The sequence below is a fragment of the Malaya genurostris genome, chromosome 1, assembly GCF_030247185.1.
Source record: "Malaya genurostris strain Urasoe2022 chromosome 1, Malgen_1.1, whole genome shotgun sequence".
NCBI lineage: Eukaryota > Metazoa > Arthropoda > Insecta > Diptera > Culicidae > Malaya > Malaya genurostris.
Window position 1 is genome coordinate 115,606,618 of NC_080570.1, and position 18,822 is coordinate 115,625,439.

The 18,822-nt window shown below is 44.3% G+C and overlaps 1 protein-coding gene across 1 annotated transcript; it reads left to right on the forward strand.

Annotated features, from left to right (window-relative positions):
* The first annotated feature begins 17,492 nt into the window (after positions 1–17,492).
* LOC131427663 (histone H4) lies at positions 17,493–17,804 on the forward strand. Its single transcript, XM_058591058.1, has one exon. The coding sequence runs from the start codon at positions 17,493–17,495 to the stop codon at positions 17,802–17,804; it is 312 nt and encodes a 103-aa protein (XP_058447041.1).
* Positions 17,805–18,822: the final 1,018 nt, after the last annotated feature.

Consider the following 18,822-nt stretch of genomic DNA (forward strand, 5'->3'; position numbering starts at 1 on the left):
TTTTTCTAATGTGCACTTTTCTAAAGCAGGTAGAACGAGCGAACGACTAAGCGAATACAAACGAGTGTGTGAATGCAGTAGAATCGTGCGATACGTTCGGGCACCGAATCCGTCGGCCCTGTTAGGGAATACGCACATGACGGTTACCATTCGGTGCTAGGTAGGTGTAGGTAATTTTTCTGGACTATTGTTTTTAAATTGTAAACAATGAATCGACAGCAGCGGAAGTATCGCCAAAGAGTGGTTTTATGTTTGCTACGATGTTTGAACTTTCTGCTCCACCATTCGCGAACAGCCGGACGGGCAGTGATGATAGCGAAATATGCATTCAATATCGGACAAACGGTACATGCTTATTTCGAATTGTCAAAAATAGTAAAACAGTACCATTTAAACAATGCGGACTCCAACGAAACATGGTTCATTGGGAAGAGAAATATTTTCTCTTGACAACTAACACAACCCGTTCGATGACGGTTGCGACGCGCACGAGATTGAATCGGTCAAACTTGAACCTGCTGTCTGGCGCAAATCGATCAAACGACCAAAACGCAGTACGAACCGGTGACTAAGCTTTTCAATTTTTCCGTGTTCTGCATTTGGAAAATACAATTTTTAAACAATTTGACTAACAGATATGTTACGTGAGCATAATATTTCCGAACATGCCTTCCGAAATCTGGAACACGATGGCACTGCCAACGAATAATGCTGGCCAACGTCGCCAACGCCCGGGCGTGTCGGTTGTTCTGAAAGCATTTTGGTTACTATTTTTTGTAATGAACTTGTTTTGCCATTTGAATTTGGTTCATCTTGCAAATATTAAACCTGAACATCAGGACAGGTCAATTCCAAGAGAGAGGATGTTTAAAAATTTCGACAGTGAAAAATTAGAATCAAACAAACCGAAGTCCTTTCTAACACAACGAGTCAAATGTGTGGTGTGTTGTTCACGTACCACAAACGGCTGGCTGGGCTGAGAATATTTGTCATCAGAAGCAAAAACCAAAAAACAATCTTTCCCAAATCAGAATACCGGAATTGTGGAGCGCATTTAGGATTTTACATGCAAAATATACGGTGCAAGTATTATCATTAAATAATAATAATAATCCTTCGACACCTCCATCTGTCTAGCGTGCTTGCCAGACATAGTCAGTCTCTCAGTCTCAATCGATTGGCAACAAAGAACTCGAGCAGTGATTTGATTTGATACCGAATTTGAGTGTTGCTTATATTTGATAGATATTGGCCGAAAATTGTCACGTACCGGAAGAAAGCACCGAACCCAACCGAACATTAGCCTACTATTCAAAGATTGGCAATTGCTGTGTATTTCTTTCGCCAGAAACATCCCCACCAGTCGTCTGGGGATGGGACGTTGACTATGTCAACGGCAAGCAAGCGTCTGTCGGGGTAGTCTTGGAACGAAACAAATTGGTATTTTCATGATTTTGAACCAATACTGTATAGTATAGTGTATTGAGAGTAGCAGTAGCAGAGTAATACTAGTAACTGGTGGCCGAATCCCGTCAGAATTGTCAGGCAGTCAGTCACATGGCATGACACGGCGAGTGCACGATGTGTTGCAAGCTGGGTTACAAATTTTGCTGAACTATGTAACAGGGAAGCAATGTGTATTGTCTGTGCTGCTGGTCTGTCAGCAGGTCGTCTATTCTCCTCTCAACTGCTACTTTAGCAGAAACAAAAATGAAAGACCAAAAAATAAGGAAAACATTTCAAACACCTATAGATTACTGACTTTCCATATGGGGCATGAATTGTGCAACGGATCGGATGTCATTTTCTGTGCGCGCGCAACTTGTGTGTGTGTGTGTCTGAGTATGTGATTGTTTAAGGGAAAATATTCGAATTCGTAAACTCGTTGGTAATTGATTGGGTGGCCCTGAAAAGGGCCTTTGGGGTATATGTTGTGAGATCAAACGAAAGCCGATAGCCTGTTTAAGCACGTTCGCCACGGATCCGACGAGCCAGCTGGATGTCCTTTGGCATGATGGTAACACGCTTGGCGTGGATCGCGCATAGATTGGTGTCCTCGAACAAACCGACTAGATAGGCTTCGCTGGCCTCCTGCAGTGCCATGACGGCGGAACTCTGGAAGCGAAGGTCGGTCTTGAAATCTTGGGCAATTTCACGCACTAAACGCTGGAACGGCAGCTTGCGAATCAACAGCTCAGTCGATTTCTGGTAACGACGGATCTCCCGAAGGGCTACTGTTCCTGGCCGATAACGATGGGGTTTCTTCACTCCGCCAGTAGCAGGAGCACTTTTGCGAGCAGCCTTTGTCGCCAGTTGCTTACGAGGAGCCTTTCCTCCGGTCGATTTACGAGCGGTCTGCTTGGTACGAGCCATTATTTCTTTCTTTTGCTTATCCTTTCTCTCTACACCGTACTGTACGCGTTGAAAACAAAACACAGAATGAGCTCAAAACGGACCTGGCTGGCTGTTTTATACCTGCCCGACCGCTCTGAAGCAGCCAATCAGCACAAAGCAAAGCACGAAACGGACCCTCTCGGTAGGTATAAAAAAAAGCACCGGTCTGCGAAGTGGCATTAGTTTCACTTGTACTGTCTTACTTGCAAGAACAAGCAGCTAGCAGAGAAAAATGACTGGTCGCGGCAAAGGAGGAAAGGGACTCGGAAAAGGAGGCGCCAAGCGTCATCGTAAAGTGCTTCGTGATAACATCCAGGGAATTACCAAGCCCGCTATCCGTCGTCTGGCTCGTCGTGGTGGTGTCAAGCGTATCTCCGGTCTGATCTATGAGGAAACTCGTGGAGTGCTGAAGGTGTTCCTGGAAAATGTGATCCGAGATGCAGTAACCTACACTGAACACGCCAAGCGCAAGACCGTCACCGCCATGGATGTCGTGTATGCTCTGAAGCGACAGGGTCGCACTCTGTATGGTTTCGGAGGTTAAACGTCGTAACGAGAACACACATAACATAATACGGAAGGATAAAAGGCCCTTTTCAGGGCCACCAATATGTTTCGCAAAGAATTAGTTAGCATTTGCTGGTATTCATTATAATCTATAATCATGATGATGATGATGATGATGGTGCACGATTTGGCAACGGAAAAGCCATTCAAAGCAGTGGTACGTGGTTTACCGCTGATGAGCGGTAATGACATCGCATCGGAGCTGGCCGAACGATACAAGCTCCAACCGGTTGCTGTTTTCCCGATGACTAGGAAGGATGTCACCAACAAGTATCGCGATTGTCTGTACCTCGTGCATTTTAAAAAAGGTACAGTGACACTGAACGCTTTGAAAGCTGTTAGATCCATCAGCAGTATGATCGTGAGCTGGGAACCGTACCGTGGGACAAACCGTGACGTCACCCAGTGTATGCGCTGTCTGAACTTCGGACACGGTACACGCAACTGCCATCTTCAACCGAGATGCAACAACTGCGGTCAGGTGCATTTAACGTCTAGCTGCCCTGCAGAAGGAGACGCCGTATTGAAATGTATTCATTGCGGTGAAGGTCATCGGTCTACCGACAAGCAGTGTCGCAAGAGGGAGGAGTACAAACAAATACGGAAACGTGCATCGCAGAATCATCAGCCTGGAAGAAAACCCAACAAGGGTCCGGTTTTCAATAACGGCGAGTTTCCTTTGCTGGCGTCAAATCGGAAGAACGGCGCTGGAACTTCCTCCACACAGCAACTGCCGCCGCAGCCAAATCCTACGGTTCTCTGGTCATCGTTGTTGGCAGGATCCGGAATGCCACTTGCTGGAGTGAACGGTCAACCAGCTCAGGTGAGTCCCCATTTAACTACCCCTCATTTGGACCAAAATCTTCCGCCCAAATTTACCACAGAACAACTCTTGCCGATCTTCGCAGAGATGTGCAACAAAATGCAAAAATGTCAAACAAGATTTGACCAGATTTCTGTGTTAGGGCAATTCATTATACAATATGCCTGTTAACCCGTTAAATATTGTTTTATGGAACGCCCGCGGATTGTCGCGGAAACGAGTTGAGTTGTGTGATCTCTTGGAGCAACAATCAACAGATATCGTAGCTATCACGGAAACGCATTTAAAACCCGGAAATAACCTATACCTTCCTGGGTTTAACATAGTTAGGCTGGATCGAACCCACTCGGGCGGAGGAGGTGTCGCTCTAGCCATCAGGAAAACCATTAAATTCACCATTCAACCACACTATCGAACATCTGTTATCGAAGCCGTCGGTATCGAGGTGTCTTCCGATACTGGAAAAATTATTATTATTGCCGCTTATTGTCCGACACAGTGCTATGACGGCAATGGGATGGCAAGGAAATTTAAAAATGATCTTGCGAAGCTAACCAGAACCGACAAGAAGTTTATCTTGGCTTGCGATTTAAACGCGAAACACGAGACATGGCGAAATATCCGTAGGAATAAAAATGGGTGTCTTCTCTTCGAGGATCTACAGCTGGGTTATTACACTATCCACGCTCCGTATCAGCCGACATATCTTTCGCCTGCCGGCATCTCGTCCACCTTGGATATAGTTCTGTCGAACTTCGACTTACTGAGCCAACCAGTTACAACAAACGATCTCAGCTCTGATCATTTTCCGGTTTCATTTCAAATCGGTGGTGATATTCAGCGCGGTGAACCGCAAACCAGAAAAAACTACCACGACGTCAACTGGGTGGAATTCGCCCGGATTGTTGATCGGCATATCGATGCAACCAAAGCGTTGAATTCCACTGACGATATAGATGAAGCTTTATCCGAGCTAAAGGCCGCTATCTCTGTAGCTGAGAACCACTGCGTTAGACAGGTTCCGATCCACGGAGTATTGCTTAAAATCGACTCGATGACCAAAGCAATTATCCGTCAACGTAACAAAGTACGGCGCCAATTTCAAAGGTCAGGCGATTTATCGAAAAAATACGTTGCATCGAAATTGTCAGAGCTGATCAGTTCTCGAGTTGATGACTTGAAAAACGAAAACTTCTCGTCAATGATCCGAAGGCTAGACCCGTTCTCGCGGCCTTTCTGGAAGGTGTCAAAGGTATTAAAGTCAAAACCGAAACAAATCCCTCCGTTAACTCAGAACAACGACATTCTGGTCACACCGTTTGAAAAAGCGACCGCAATCGGCGAACACATTTTGCGCTCTCACAATCTGGGTAATTCCGTTGTCAGTCTCATGGAAGACGCAGTTCGAGAAACGATGTCCACATTGCGTAACACCCGCTGCTACGTTCCGGAAAATGTTAAGGTTAAACCCGAACAAGTTGCCGCAACAGTAAAAGCATCCAAAAACATGAAGGCGCCGGGCTTTGACTCGATTTTTAACCTTACATTAAAGAAACTCAGCCATCAGACCTACACCTTTATTGCCAATGTTTTCAACAGATGTCTCGATATAAACTACTTTCCCTCGGAGTGGAAAATCGCCAAGGTTGTACCGTTACTGAAACCATCTAAAGATCCAACGAATCCCTCTAGCTATCGTCCCATTAGCCTTCTGTCGTCGCTAAGCAAGCTCTTCGAAAGACTCATCTTAGATCGTGTTCTGTTGCACATCGAAAACAACAACATTTTCTTGCCCGAACAGTTCGGATTCAGAAAGGGACATTCCACAACTCATCAGTTGCAAAGAGTAGTGAACATCATCGACCGTAACAAGCACGTCGCAAAATCTACAGCTATGGCTCTACTGGACGTCGAGAAGGCATTCGACAACGTCTGGCACGAAGGTCTCATCTACAAGATGTATCGCTACAACTTCCCAGTGTACCTCATCAAGATAGTGCAAAACTATCTCAGTGGCAGAAGCTTCAAAGTCAGCGTGAACGGAACCCTATCGAACGGGTTTGTTGTACCCGCCGGAGTACCTCAGGGTAGTATTCTCGGACCAGTATTGTACAACGTCTACACCTCGGATTTCCCTCGACTTCCTGATGGTTGCCAATTCTGCTTCTTCGCGGATGATACAGCTATCCTTTGCAAAGGAAGGGTCACAAAACATCTCACCAAAAAGCTGCAAAACTGCCTTGATTCCGTTGTCAGCTACATGAACACCTGGAAGATAAAAATTAACGCTTCCAAAACTCAGGCGATCCTGTTTCCATACAGTCTATCTCAGCGACTCACTCCTCCAGCTGATTGCAAGATCGTGGTTGATGGGCTTCCAATCGACTGGTCCAATGAGGTGGTCTACTTGGGGCTCACTTTTGATCGTAAACTACTTTTCCGCTCGCATGTCGACAAGATAAAATCTAAATGCTCCTTGCTCATTAAATGTCTCTACCCGCTAATCAAGAGAAGGTCATCTCTTATTCGCAAGAATAAGCTAGCTGTTTACACCCAGATCATCGCTCCAGTGTTTCAGTACGCGTTGCCTGTGTGGGGGAGGTGTGCCGTTACACATCGGAACAAAATCCAAGTGCTGCAGAACAGAGCCCTGAAAATGATTCTGGATCTTCCGTGGTTCACCAGGACTTCAACAGTTCATCAACTAGCAGACGTCACTACCGTCGACGAGAAAATAACTGCAGCCAATAGAAAATTCCAAGAAAAATGTGCAATCTCAGAATATCCTCTAATTAGTTCGCTATTTTAGTATTTGTTTATAGTTTATAGTTTTAGTTGTAGTTTTGTTATATAAATCAAACTGTCTATCAGTTAAACTGTTAAAAAAAAAATTGAATCAAAATTATTAACTAGTAAATTACCGTAAATCAAAAGATGAAAAGTAACATTACTACATCACTTGACATGTAATATCATACAGAAATGTAACCAAAGAGAAACAATAAATATTTAATGTAAAAAAAAAAAAAAAAAAAAATGCGAAGTGGCATTAGTTTCACTTGTACTGTCTTACTTGCAAGAACAAGCAGCTAGCAGAGAAAAATGACTGGTCGCGGCAAAGGAGGAAAGGGACTCGGAAAAGGAGGCGCCAAGCGTCATCGTAAAGTGCTTCGTGATAACATCCAGGGAATTACCAAGCCCGCTATCCGTCGTCTGGCTCGTCGTGGTGGTGTCAAGCGTATCTCCGGTCTGATCTATGAGGAAACTCGTGGAGTGCTGAAGGTGTTCCTGGAAAATGTGATCCGAGATGCAGTAACCTACACTGAACACGCCAAGCGCAAGACCGTCACCGCCATGGATGTCGTGTATGCTCTGAAGCGACAGGGTCGCACTCTGTATGGTTTCGGAGGTTAAACGTCGTAACGAGAACACACATAACATAATACGGAAGGATAAAAGGCCCTTTTCAGGGCCACCAATATGTTTCGCAAAGAATTAGTTAGCATTTGCTGGTATTCATTATAATCTATAATCATGATGATGATGATGATGATGGTGGTGGTGGTGGTGATGATATGAGAATAGTAAGAAGTGTGCAATAGAGTAGTGAGTAGTGTGAATTCAACCGGGTTCGAAACTGACTAGATTTTTCAGTCCAACAACTAGGTTTTCAAACAAACAATTTAACCAGCAGTCGTTAGGGTGGAAACTGGTTTTCGGTTTCGCATCAAGCAAACACGACATTATTATTTCTGGTCGGTTGTGAGTTTCAAACTGCTGTTGACACTTGAGTACTACTTAACGCGCCGCTGAAAAACGTAACATTTGAGAAAAGAAATTAGTTATGTTGTTTAACATGAACTATCTTTTCGAAATCATTCATTCCCATTCAACTGTTCTGGTCAACTGTCAATGCTGTTGGCTTCGAATTTCGACTATACAACATGCAGCATTTGCTCAAAGCCGCCTAGGATAGAAAAACGATTGCTGTTGATATGTCATTGGTTGGTTTACAGTAGCATGCATGTGTATGTGTAGCAATTTGTTATTTGGTTGGTCGACCAAGTCTGTCGATTGGTCCGAAAAGTAATCGATACTTTTCTTTATTTCGAAACCAACATATTTTTGCTCCGAACAATATATTGTCCATATGGCATGGATGAATACTCCGAAACGCGAGAACAATTGTACCTGTGTTGTTCATAATTTGTTCTGTTTTTCTCGTTAGGTGTTTGTTGGCTGATGAAAGTAAAATCATCAACGAACAAAATGTGTTTGGTGATTGAATGAGGGAAATATGCGAACTTAACACTTTGTGTAGATTTGTTTGTGGCCCTTAAAAGGGCCGATTATGCTTGGCGATTCGTATGCACACACACGATCGGGGGGGTTTGGTTGTTCTCACTCAGTTTACTTGGAGCTAGTGTACTTGGTGACGGCTTTGGTTCCTTCCGAAACGGCGTGCTTGGCCAACTCTCCTGGCAAAAGCAGACGAACGGCGGTCTGGATTTCGCGAGAGGTAATCGTCGAACGTTTGTTGTAATGGGCCAAACGCGATGCCTCGGATGCAATGCGTTCGAAGATGTCATTGACGAAACTGTTCATGATGCTCATCGCCTTCGAGGATACTCCGGTATCAGGGTGGACCTGTTTCAACACTTTGTAGATGTAGATAGCGTAGCTTTCCTTCCTGCGGATCTTCTTCTTTTTCTTATCTCCCTTGGCGATGTTTTTCTGGGCCTTGCCGGATTTTTTGGCTGCCTTTCCACTGGTTTTCGGTGCCATCGTGCTTGACGGTTCTCGTACGTTCAGAGTAACTGCTTTAACTTAAATGACGCTATTTGCCATATGACAGCTCGTTTTATACCTGCTATTGAGAGCGGCGCATGGACTGCCCCTTTGTTAGAATTCCTTTTCCTGTTCGCAGAACGGGAAACAGTGAGACGATATAAAACAGAGGGTTAGTACGGCGGCAGCCAGTATTACTGAATTGGCTGTCTAGTCGTTAACAGCATCTCGTGGATTTTTTACGCAGAAACACGCACACGCAAAATGTCTGGCCGTGGTAAAGGAGGAAAAGTTAAGGGAAAGGCAAAGTCCCGCTCAAACCGTGCTGGTCTGCAGTTCCCAGTAGGCAGAATCCACCGTCTGCTCCGGAAGGGAAACTACGCCGAACGTGTCGGTGCCGGTGCACCGGTCTATCTGGCGGCAGTGATGGAATACCTGGCCGCCGAAGTGCTGGAATTGGCCGGTAACGCTGCCCGTGACAACAAGAAAACGAGAATCATCCCTCGCCATCTGCAGCTGGCCATCCGTAACGACGAGGAGTTGAACAAACTGCTCTCCGGAGTTACCATCGCACAGGGCGGTGTACTGCCAAACATCCAGGCAGTGCTGCTCCCGAAGAAAACCGAGAAAAAGGCCTAAATTGCGATTTCCGGAACATATTGGTGTTACCCCCCTTACAGAACCCGTCCTTTTCAGGACGACCACCTCACTGTGATAAAGAAATATTTAAGATTGCTTTGAATTAAAGATTGCTAAAGTTGTGATACGCCTGGAAAGTATAATGCGCAAATCAAGTATAGCGACCTTTGTTCATTTTCGTTTTCGGAATTTTACCCTGAATCGGTGTATCTACCTGATGCGAAAATGATGTCCGCTTTTTCAGTGTTTGGAAAACAGAAGACAAAATCGGTCATACCAGACGAATCGGAATTTTAGAATGATCGATGTGAGTTCAATGGCGAAAATCTTTCCCATCGATTTACCGGAAAATGCAGCCATTAAAACATCCAAACTTGATCATATAATCTTAGAGAAAGTGTCGCACGAGAAATAAGAGAATAATTTTCGTTCGTATCCGTGACGACACACCGATCCAATATAGCGCATGTATCTGTGTCATCGGTCGGCATCATCTCATGAATGGTGACGACCGACTAGAAAAAAAGAAGAAGAAGAAGAAGATATCGTAGCTACCACCATGATGGTGAATAAACACTGCCACACACACAGGCCAAAAACAAATGGTAATGTAATGTGTATATGAGGAAACGAAAATCAAGCTGTACCTAAGTTCAGCCATCGGTCTCAGAACCGGAGGGCAAGGTCGCATAAACGCGCGCGTGCGTGTGTGTGTGTGTGTGTGTGTGTGTGTGTGTGTCTGTATATTCATTTACATTACATTAGCGGCCCCTACACGTGGCATTGTTTATTATTGACAACCAAAAGCATCGTCAGTACCACCAATCCAATTAGCTTGGTAACTTGTGTCGGTATTTTTCGAGAAAACGTTTAGAGCTTTAAGTATTGCAACTGAATATTGAAACATTGAGAGAAGAGTTCATTAAACAGTACACTCTCGCCAATGAAAGTTTTGTTGGATTGGCGAATAATTTTGATTGTTTGAACATATTTTCATCAATCCGATGATGTTTCGACCATTCGACTAACATATATTTTCGAACGAATACGAATGCCACAAATACGATAGCGACACGAACGTAAACAATAAGGAGAGTAATATTGGCTACTACGAGAATGCGAGAGGCGTGAAAGAGAGAATGAAAATAACCGACGAACAACTATGGCAACAGTGTACACCAATTGTCTAGACCGAACCGCAGTTTAGTGGTTGGTAAGTGTGTATTGGTGTGCGATTCTAGCAGGAAAAATAAAAACTGCTGCTCATTAGAATATCCTATTGGAAAGACTATCTACTTGGAAAACAGGAACTCCGAATTGTTTTCCGACGGTCCATGTAAGAAATTACTGAAAGATTACTCAATAGCAAGTTGCTTATTTAGCATCGATTGTTGAGTTTCGTTGACATGATCAAACGATGAACGCGGCTTACTCAATCCTAACGCAGTGAACGGAACTCTCGCTGTTCGGATGGTTAGGTTAGCTTAGCAACAATGACAAATGGCAACTGAACGAAAAATGGTTGAAATGGTGAAAAATCTCTCAAACTCTCAAGTGAAAAGTAGTCCAGGTTAACCGGTATTTTTTCTCCCTCTGCTCATGCTCATGGATGGGATATGGGAAATCGGTTTGACTTTGCGTCGTATAAACGGTTGTTCGTTTCTACCTACCACCATCCGAGAGGTAAACAATACGTACATGAAAAAAAAAAAACTTAACGACAAAAGTAAAAACCAATCTTTATATGATACCTTCCCGTTATTGTACGTGTTTCAAAACGCTTGTGCCTACAAAATTGAAAAAATTTGTCTTGTGTTTTCTTTTCCGCAATTTTCAGTAGCAAGCAATTTTGTGAATCGCATACCTCAGTTGCACTATTGCGCAAATTGTGTGTGTGTGTGTGTGTGTGTGTGTGTGTGTGTGTGTGTGTGTGTGTGTGTGTGTGTGTGTGTGTGTGTGTGTGTGTGTGTAGACTGCCATGAACAACATGTTCCAACTTATCGCAAACAGAGGTGCGTTGGGAGAGCGAGAGAGAGAGAAAAGCAAGTTAGAGAACATAAGAATGAACTTTATTATGACTGAGGGAAAAACCAATACCCATACATTGAAGTAAACCAGTATGACGTTGATATACATATGTATTGGTGTATGTTTTTGGAAAGCGGAAAATCTTCTTTTTCGTTCTTTGTCTCCGAATTCATCTCCTTTCATTGATAATCGATGGATGAGTGATAAATGATGAATGCTAACTCAAATCGCTATTAAAATATAAATCACCACTCGCAAAATCGAACAAACTAATGTTTTCTGTCCTGCAGGTACAAATCTAATTGTTCCTAACAAGCAAACAGTAAACTTCGGTTGCTAGAGATGATGTCCGATTTTGAGACATTTTCGTTATTTTGGCACAGGAGATTTATTCTTCTCGAAAACCTGCGATTTTCACGAAAACAAACACACACGCACGCGCGCAATCAAATGAAAAAGTGCATGTTCGAAAGAAATTTACATTTGCTTGTCGTCTTCGTGATGAAGTCTTACCATCAAAGCATCATAGAAGAATACTTTACTATGGGACGCCTTTTCAAAATTTACCCTCTGAGAATGTGATAAGTTTTTTGTTTTATCAATGTCTTCTTTCGCCGTTCTTCGGAAAAGGCGGGAAATCTTTGGTCATCCCTGTACAAAAGTAGTGCCTAAAACAATTCGCTCTCTCTCGCTTCCGCAACGGTGTGTGGCTGGTTTCAAGGAATTCAGTTCCAGCATAATGTAATGCACAAATTGGATGAGATTGTTCAAAACAACTAAACTCACTCAAACCAATTGCCCAGCACCTTCCCTCTATTGCACTTTCTTTCACAAACGGCCACCACCATCACAATCGAAACGAGTAAAGAAGAAGCAAGCAAAACAACACACGAGAATTCGAATTTAACACTTTGTGTAGATTTGTTTGTGGCCCTTAAAAGGGCCGTTTGTTAGTTCTCGCATACACGGGGTCGGTGTTGTTCTCAGTTTACTTGGAGCTGGTGTACTTGGTGACGGCTTTGGTTCCCTCAGAAACGGCGTGCTTGGCCAACTCTCCTGGCAAAAGCAGACGAACGGCAGTCTGGATTTCGCGAGAGGTAATCGTCGAACGTTTGTTGTAATGAGCCAAACGCGATGCCTCGGATGCAATGCGTTCGAAGATGTCATTGACGAAACTGTTCATGATGCTCATCGCCTTCGAGGATACTCCGGTATCAGGGTGGACCTGTTTCAACACTTTGTAGATGTAGATAGCGTAGCTTTCCTTCCTGCGGATCTTCTTCTTCTTCTTATCACCCTTGGCGATGTTCTTCTGGGCCTTGCCGGATTTTTTGGCCGCCTTTCCACTAGTTTTCGGTGCCATCGTTCTAACGTTGACGTGCGTTCAGAGTAGCTGTTTTCACGTAAATGACGCTAGCTCGCCCAAGAAACCCCGTTTTATACCTGCTACAGGCAACGCAGTAGGGACAGCCCCTTGGTCAAAATTTGATCCTCTTTTGCGCTTTATGCTCTGCCTATTCGCAGAACGAGAAACAGCGAGATGGTATAAAACAGAGGGTTAGTACTGCGGCAGCCAGTATTACCGAGTTAGCATCCTAGCTGTTAGCATCGTTTCGTGGATTTTTTACGAAAACAAAACACATAAAAGAAAATGTCTGGCCGTGGCAAAGGAGGAAAAGTTAAGGGAAAGGCAAAGTCCCGCTCGAACCGTGCTGGTCTGCAGTTCCCAGTAGGCAGAATCCACCGTCTGCTTCGGAAAGGAAACTACGCCGAACGTGTCGGTGCCGGTGCACCGGTCTATCTGGCGGCAGTGATGGAATACCTGGCCGCCGAAGTGCTGGAATTGGCCGGTAACGCTGCCCGTGACAACAAGAAAACGAGAATCATCCCTCGTCATCTGCAGCTGGCCATCCGTAACGACGAGGAGTTGAACAAACTGCTCTCCGGAGTTACCATCGCACAGGGCGGTGTACTGCCAAACATCCAGGCAGTGTTGCTCCCGAAGAAAACCGAAAAGAAGGCCTAAATTGCACTTGATTCGCACTGAAACCAATCGAAAAAACGTCCTTTTCAGGACGACCACAATTTTCTGATAAAGAACTTATAGAAATTTACTATTTTACTATCGATCAATCATATTTACTCATGCAAGCGCCATAAGACTTGTTTTTTTTTCCATAGCTTCTAGGATAATTTCCCACATTACAAGTGAAAAGTCGATGGTCGGTGGTCGATTGCGCTGGAGAATAGATTTATTTTTTTTTTACCGATCAAGCAAGGTTGGTTGAATGAAAACGACAATCGTCTGGAGAGTCAAGCTACTAAATTAAATATGATTATACGAAAAACCGCGTACAGAGCGATACCGTGTCCGAACTGGCTCTACACTAAATGGAAACTATAACGGCATTCATTTTCCAAGAAAAGGAAAACTGGGATAGTTTTAAAATACAAATATAATTGGGAACAAAAACATCAACCATTTTTATTGATGAATTTTCGCAAGCTAGATTTTTACGAACGGACTTCATCAATCATCGTGCATAATCCGTCCGCATTTTCATTTGATCACCTACCGATCCTTTCGTCGCTGCTTACCGACTGAGCGAACGAACATATTTGATTGTACTACAAGAGAAGCATGCGCGTAGCAGCGGGGTCGGCTCTATGGCTGCGCACCAATTTATCCACTATAGCGTGTCGGTGAAGCACACGCTCAGAAAGTAGTGCTGCTATGATGGATAAAAGCATACTTTTTTTTTTTTTTCTTACTGTGCAGTTTTGTTGAAGCGGACTACCCAAAAGCGAGCGAAGTAGGAAATATCGATTAATTCTTTGCATGGATTTTTTGGTAGTCCTGAAAAGGACTGTTTTGTTGAACACCGTCGAAATAAGAACGGTAGAATTCGACATGATGATGATGACTGACTGACGATGGGTCAATTTACTTCTTGGCAGCCACCTTCTTCGGGGCAGCTTTTTTGGCTGGCGCGGCCTTCTTTGGCTTCGGGGTCTTGGGCTTGTTGGCAGCGGCTTTCGATGGCTTGGTGGCCTTCTGCTTCGGTGCAGCAGCCTTCTTGGCGGCCTTGGCTGGTGCTGCCTTAGCCTTCTTTGCAGCGGCGGCTTTCGGCTTTTTCTCACCTGCAGGCTTTTTGGCCTTCGGTTTCTTCTCGCCAGCGGGTTTCTTGGCAACCTTTTTCTTCTCTCCGGCAGCCTTCTTCGGTTTTTTGGCAGCAGCCTTCTTCGGCTTCTTCTCGCCAGCCGGTTGCTTGGCACCGGCTTTGATTTTGAACGAGCCGGATGCACCGGAACCCTTGGTCTGGGTGAGCTTTCCCTTCTCGACGCCAGATTTCAGGGCCTTCTTGATGAACGGGGCCAGCTTGGCGACGTCGCACTTGTAGTTGGCGGCGATGTACTTCTTGATGGCCTGCAGCGAAGATCCGTTGCGTTCCTTCAGCGTCTTGATGGCAGCCACTACCATGTCATTGACTGGTGGATGTGTCGATGGCTTCTTCGGTTTTTTGGCTTCTCCCTTGGCGGCTTTGGCTTTCTTCGGTGCCTTGGCCGGTGAAGCAGCAACCGGAGCTGCGGCCGATACGTCAACAGCGGTTTCAGCCATTTTTTCTAATGTGCACTTTTCTAAAGCAGGTAGAACGAGCGAACGACTAAGCGAATACAAACGAGTGTGTGAATGCAGTAGAATCGTGCGATACGTTCGGGCACCGAATCCGTCGGCCCTGTTAGGGAATACGCACATGACGGTTACCATTCGGTGCTAGGTAGGTGTAGGTAATTTTTCTGGACTATTGTTTTTAAATTGTAAACAATGAATCGACAGCAGCGGAAGTATCGCCAAAGAGTGGTTTTATGTTTGCTACGATGTTTGAACTTTCTGCTCCACCATTCGCGAACAGCCGGACGGGCAGTGATGATAGCGAAATATGCATTCAATATCGGACAAACGGTACATGCTTATTTCGAATTGTCAAAAATAGTAAAACAGTACCATTTAAACAATGCGGACTCCAACGAAACATGGTTCATTGGGAAGAGAAATATTTTCTCTTGACAACTAACACAACCCGTTCGATGACGGTTGCGACGCGCACGAGATTGAATCGGTCAAACTTGAACCTGCTGTCTGGCGCAAATCGATCAAACGACCAAAACGCAGTACGAACCGGTGACTAAGCTTTTCAATTTTTCCGTGTTCTGCATTTGGAAAATACAATTTTTAAACAATTTGACTAACAGATATGTTACGTGAGCATAATATTTCCGAACATGCCTTCCGAAATCTGGAACACGATGGCACTGCCAACGAATAATGCTGGCCAACGTCGCCAACGCCCGGGCGTGTCGGTTGTTCTGAAAGCATTTTGGTTACTATTTTTTGTAATGAACTTGTTTTGCCATTTGAATTTGGTTCATCTTGCAAATATTAAACCTGAACATCAGGACAGGTCAATTCCAAGAGAGAGGATGTTTAAAAATTTCGACAGTGAAAAATTAGAATCAAACAAACCGAAGTCCTTTCTAACACAACGAGTCAAATGTGTGGTGTGTTGTTCACGTACCACAAACGGCTGGCTGGGCTGAGAATATTTGTCATCAGAAGCAAAAACCAAAAAACAATCTTTCCCAAATCAGAATACCGGAATTGTGGAGCGCATTTAGGATTTTACATGCAAAATATACGGTGCAAGTATTACCATTAAATAATAATAATAATCCTTCGACACCTCCATCTGTCTAGCGTGCGTGCCAGACATAGTCAGTCTCTCAGTCTCAATCGATTGGCAACAAAGAACTCGAGCAGTGATTTGATTTGATACCGAATTTGAGTGTTGCTTATATTTGATAGATATTGGCCGAAAATTGTCACGTACCGGAAGAAAGCACCGAACCCAACCGAACATTAGCCTACTATTCAAAGATTGGCAATTGCTGTGTATTTCTTTCGCCAGAAACATCCCCACCAGTCGTCTGGGGATGGGACGTTGACTATGTCAACGGCAAGCAAGCGTCTGTCGGGGTAGTCTTGGAACGAAACAAATTGGTATTTTCATGATTTTGAACCAATATTGTATAGTATAGTGTATTGAGAGTAGCAGTAGCAGAGTAATACTAGTAACTGGTGGCCGAATCCCGTCAGAATTGTCAGGCAGTCAGTCACATGGCATGACACGGCGAGTGCACGATGTGTTGCAAGCTGGGTAACAGGACAATACACATTGCTGAACTATGTAACAGGGAAGCAATGTGTATTGTCTGTGCTGCTTGTCTGTCAGCAGGTCGTCTATTCTCCTCTCAACTGCTACTTTAGCAGAAACAAAAATGAAAGACCAAAAAATAAGGAAAACATTTCAAACACCTATAGATTACTGACTTTCCATATGGGGCATGAATTGTGCAACGGATCGGATGTCATTTTCTGTGCGCGCGCAACTTGTGTGTGTGTGTGTCTGAGTATGTGATTGTTTAAGGGAAAATATTCGAATTCGTAAACTCGTTGGTAATTGATTGGGTGGCCCTGAAAAGGGCCTTTGGGGTATATGTTGTGAGATCAAACGAAAGCCGATAGCCTGTTTAAGCACGTTCGCCACGGATCCGACGAGCCAGCTGGATGTCCTTTGGCATGATGGTAACACGCTTGGCGTGGATCGCGCATAGATTGGTGTCCTCGAACAAACCGACTAGATAGGCTTCGCTGGCCTCCTGCAGTGCCATGACGGCGGAACTCTGGAAGCGAAGGTCGGTCTTGAAATCTTGGGCAATTTCACGCACTAAACGCTGGAACGGCAGCTTGCGAATCAACAGCTCAGTCGATTTCTGGTAACGACGGATCTCCCGAAGGGCTACTGTTCCTGGCCGATAACGATGGGGTTTCTTCACTCCGCCAGTAGCAGGAGCACTTTTGCGAGCAGCCTTTGTCGCCAGTTGCTTACGAGGAGCCTTTCCTCCGGTCGATTTACGAGCGGTCTGCTTGGTACGAGCCATTATTTCTTTCTTTTGCTTATCCTTTCTCTCTACACCGTACTGTACGCGTTGAAAACAAAACACAGAATGAGCTCAAAACGGACCTGGCTGGCTGTTTTATACCTGCCCGACCGCTCTGAAGCAGCCAATCAGCACAAAGCAAAGCACGAAACGGACCCTCTCGGTAGGTATAAAAAAAAGCACCGGTCTGCGAAGTGGCATTAGTTTCACTTGTACTGTCTTACTTGCAAGAACAAGCAGCTAGCAGAGAAAAATGACTGGTCGCGGCAAAGGAGGAAAGGGACTCGGAAAAGGAGGCGCCAAGCGTCATCGTAAAGTGCTTCGTGATAACATCCAGGGAATTACCAAGCCCGCTATCCGTCGTCTGGCTCGTCGTGGTGGTGTCAAGCGTATCTCCGGTCTGATCTATGAGGAAACTCGTGGAGTGCTGAAGGTGTTCCTGGAAAATGTGATCCGAGATGCAGTAACCTACACTGAACACGCCAAGCGCAAGACCGTCACCGCCATGGATGTCGTGTATGCTCTGAAGCGACAGGGTCGCACTCTGTATGGTTTCGGAGGTTAAACGTCGTAACGAGAACACACATAACATAATACGGAAGGATAAAAGGCCCTTTTCAGGGCCACCAATATGTTTCGCAAAGAATTAGTTAGCATTTGCTGGTATTCATTATAATCTATAATCATGATGATGATGATGATGATGATGATGGTGGTGGTGGTGATGATATGAGAATAGTAAGAAGTGTGCAATAGAGTAGTGAGTAGTGTGAATTCAACCGGGTTCGAAACTGACTAGATTTTTCAGTCCAACAACTAGGTTTTCAAACAAAAGCGGCCCTTACACGAGCATTAAAAATGTCAGTTTTAATGTAACTAAGTAATGATGTATTTCAAATTTGTTTGAAATCTCGTCATTACTGCACCATTACACGTTCATTAATAATTCAGTAATGACATTTTTAATGCTCGTGTAAGGGCCGCTAAACAATTTAACCAGCAGTCGTTAGGGTGGAAACTGGTTTTCGGTTTCGCATCAAGCAAACACGACATTATTATTTCTGGTCGGTTGTGAGTTTCAAACTGCTGTTGACACTTGAGTACTACTTAACGCGCCGCTGAAAAACGTAACATTTGAGAAATGAAATTAGTTATGTTGTTTAACATGAACTATCTTTTCGAAATCATTCATTCCCATTCAACTGTTCTGGTCAACTGTCAATGCTGTTGGCTTCGAATTTCGACTATACAACATGCAGCATTTGCTCAAAGCCGCCTAGGATAGAAAAACGATTGCTGTTGATATGTCATTGGTTGGTTTACAGTAGCATGCATGTGTATGTGTAGCAATTTATTATTTGGTTGGTCGACCAAGTCTGTCGATTGGTCCGAAAAGTAATCGATACTTTTCTTTATTTCGAAACCAACATATTTTTGCTCCGAACAATATATTGTCCATATGGCATGGATGAATACTCCGAAACGCGAGAACAATTGTACCTGTGTTGTTCATAATTTGTTCTGTTTTTCTCGTTAGGTGTTTGTTGGCTGATGAAAGTAAAATCATCAACGAACAAAATGTG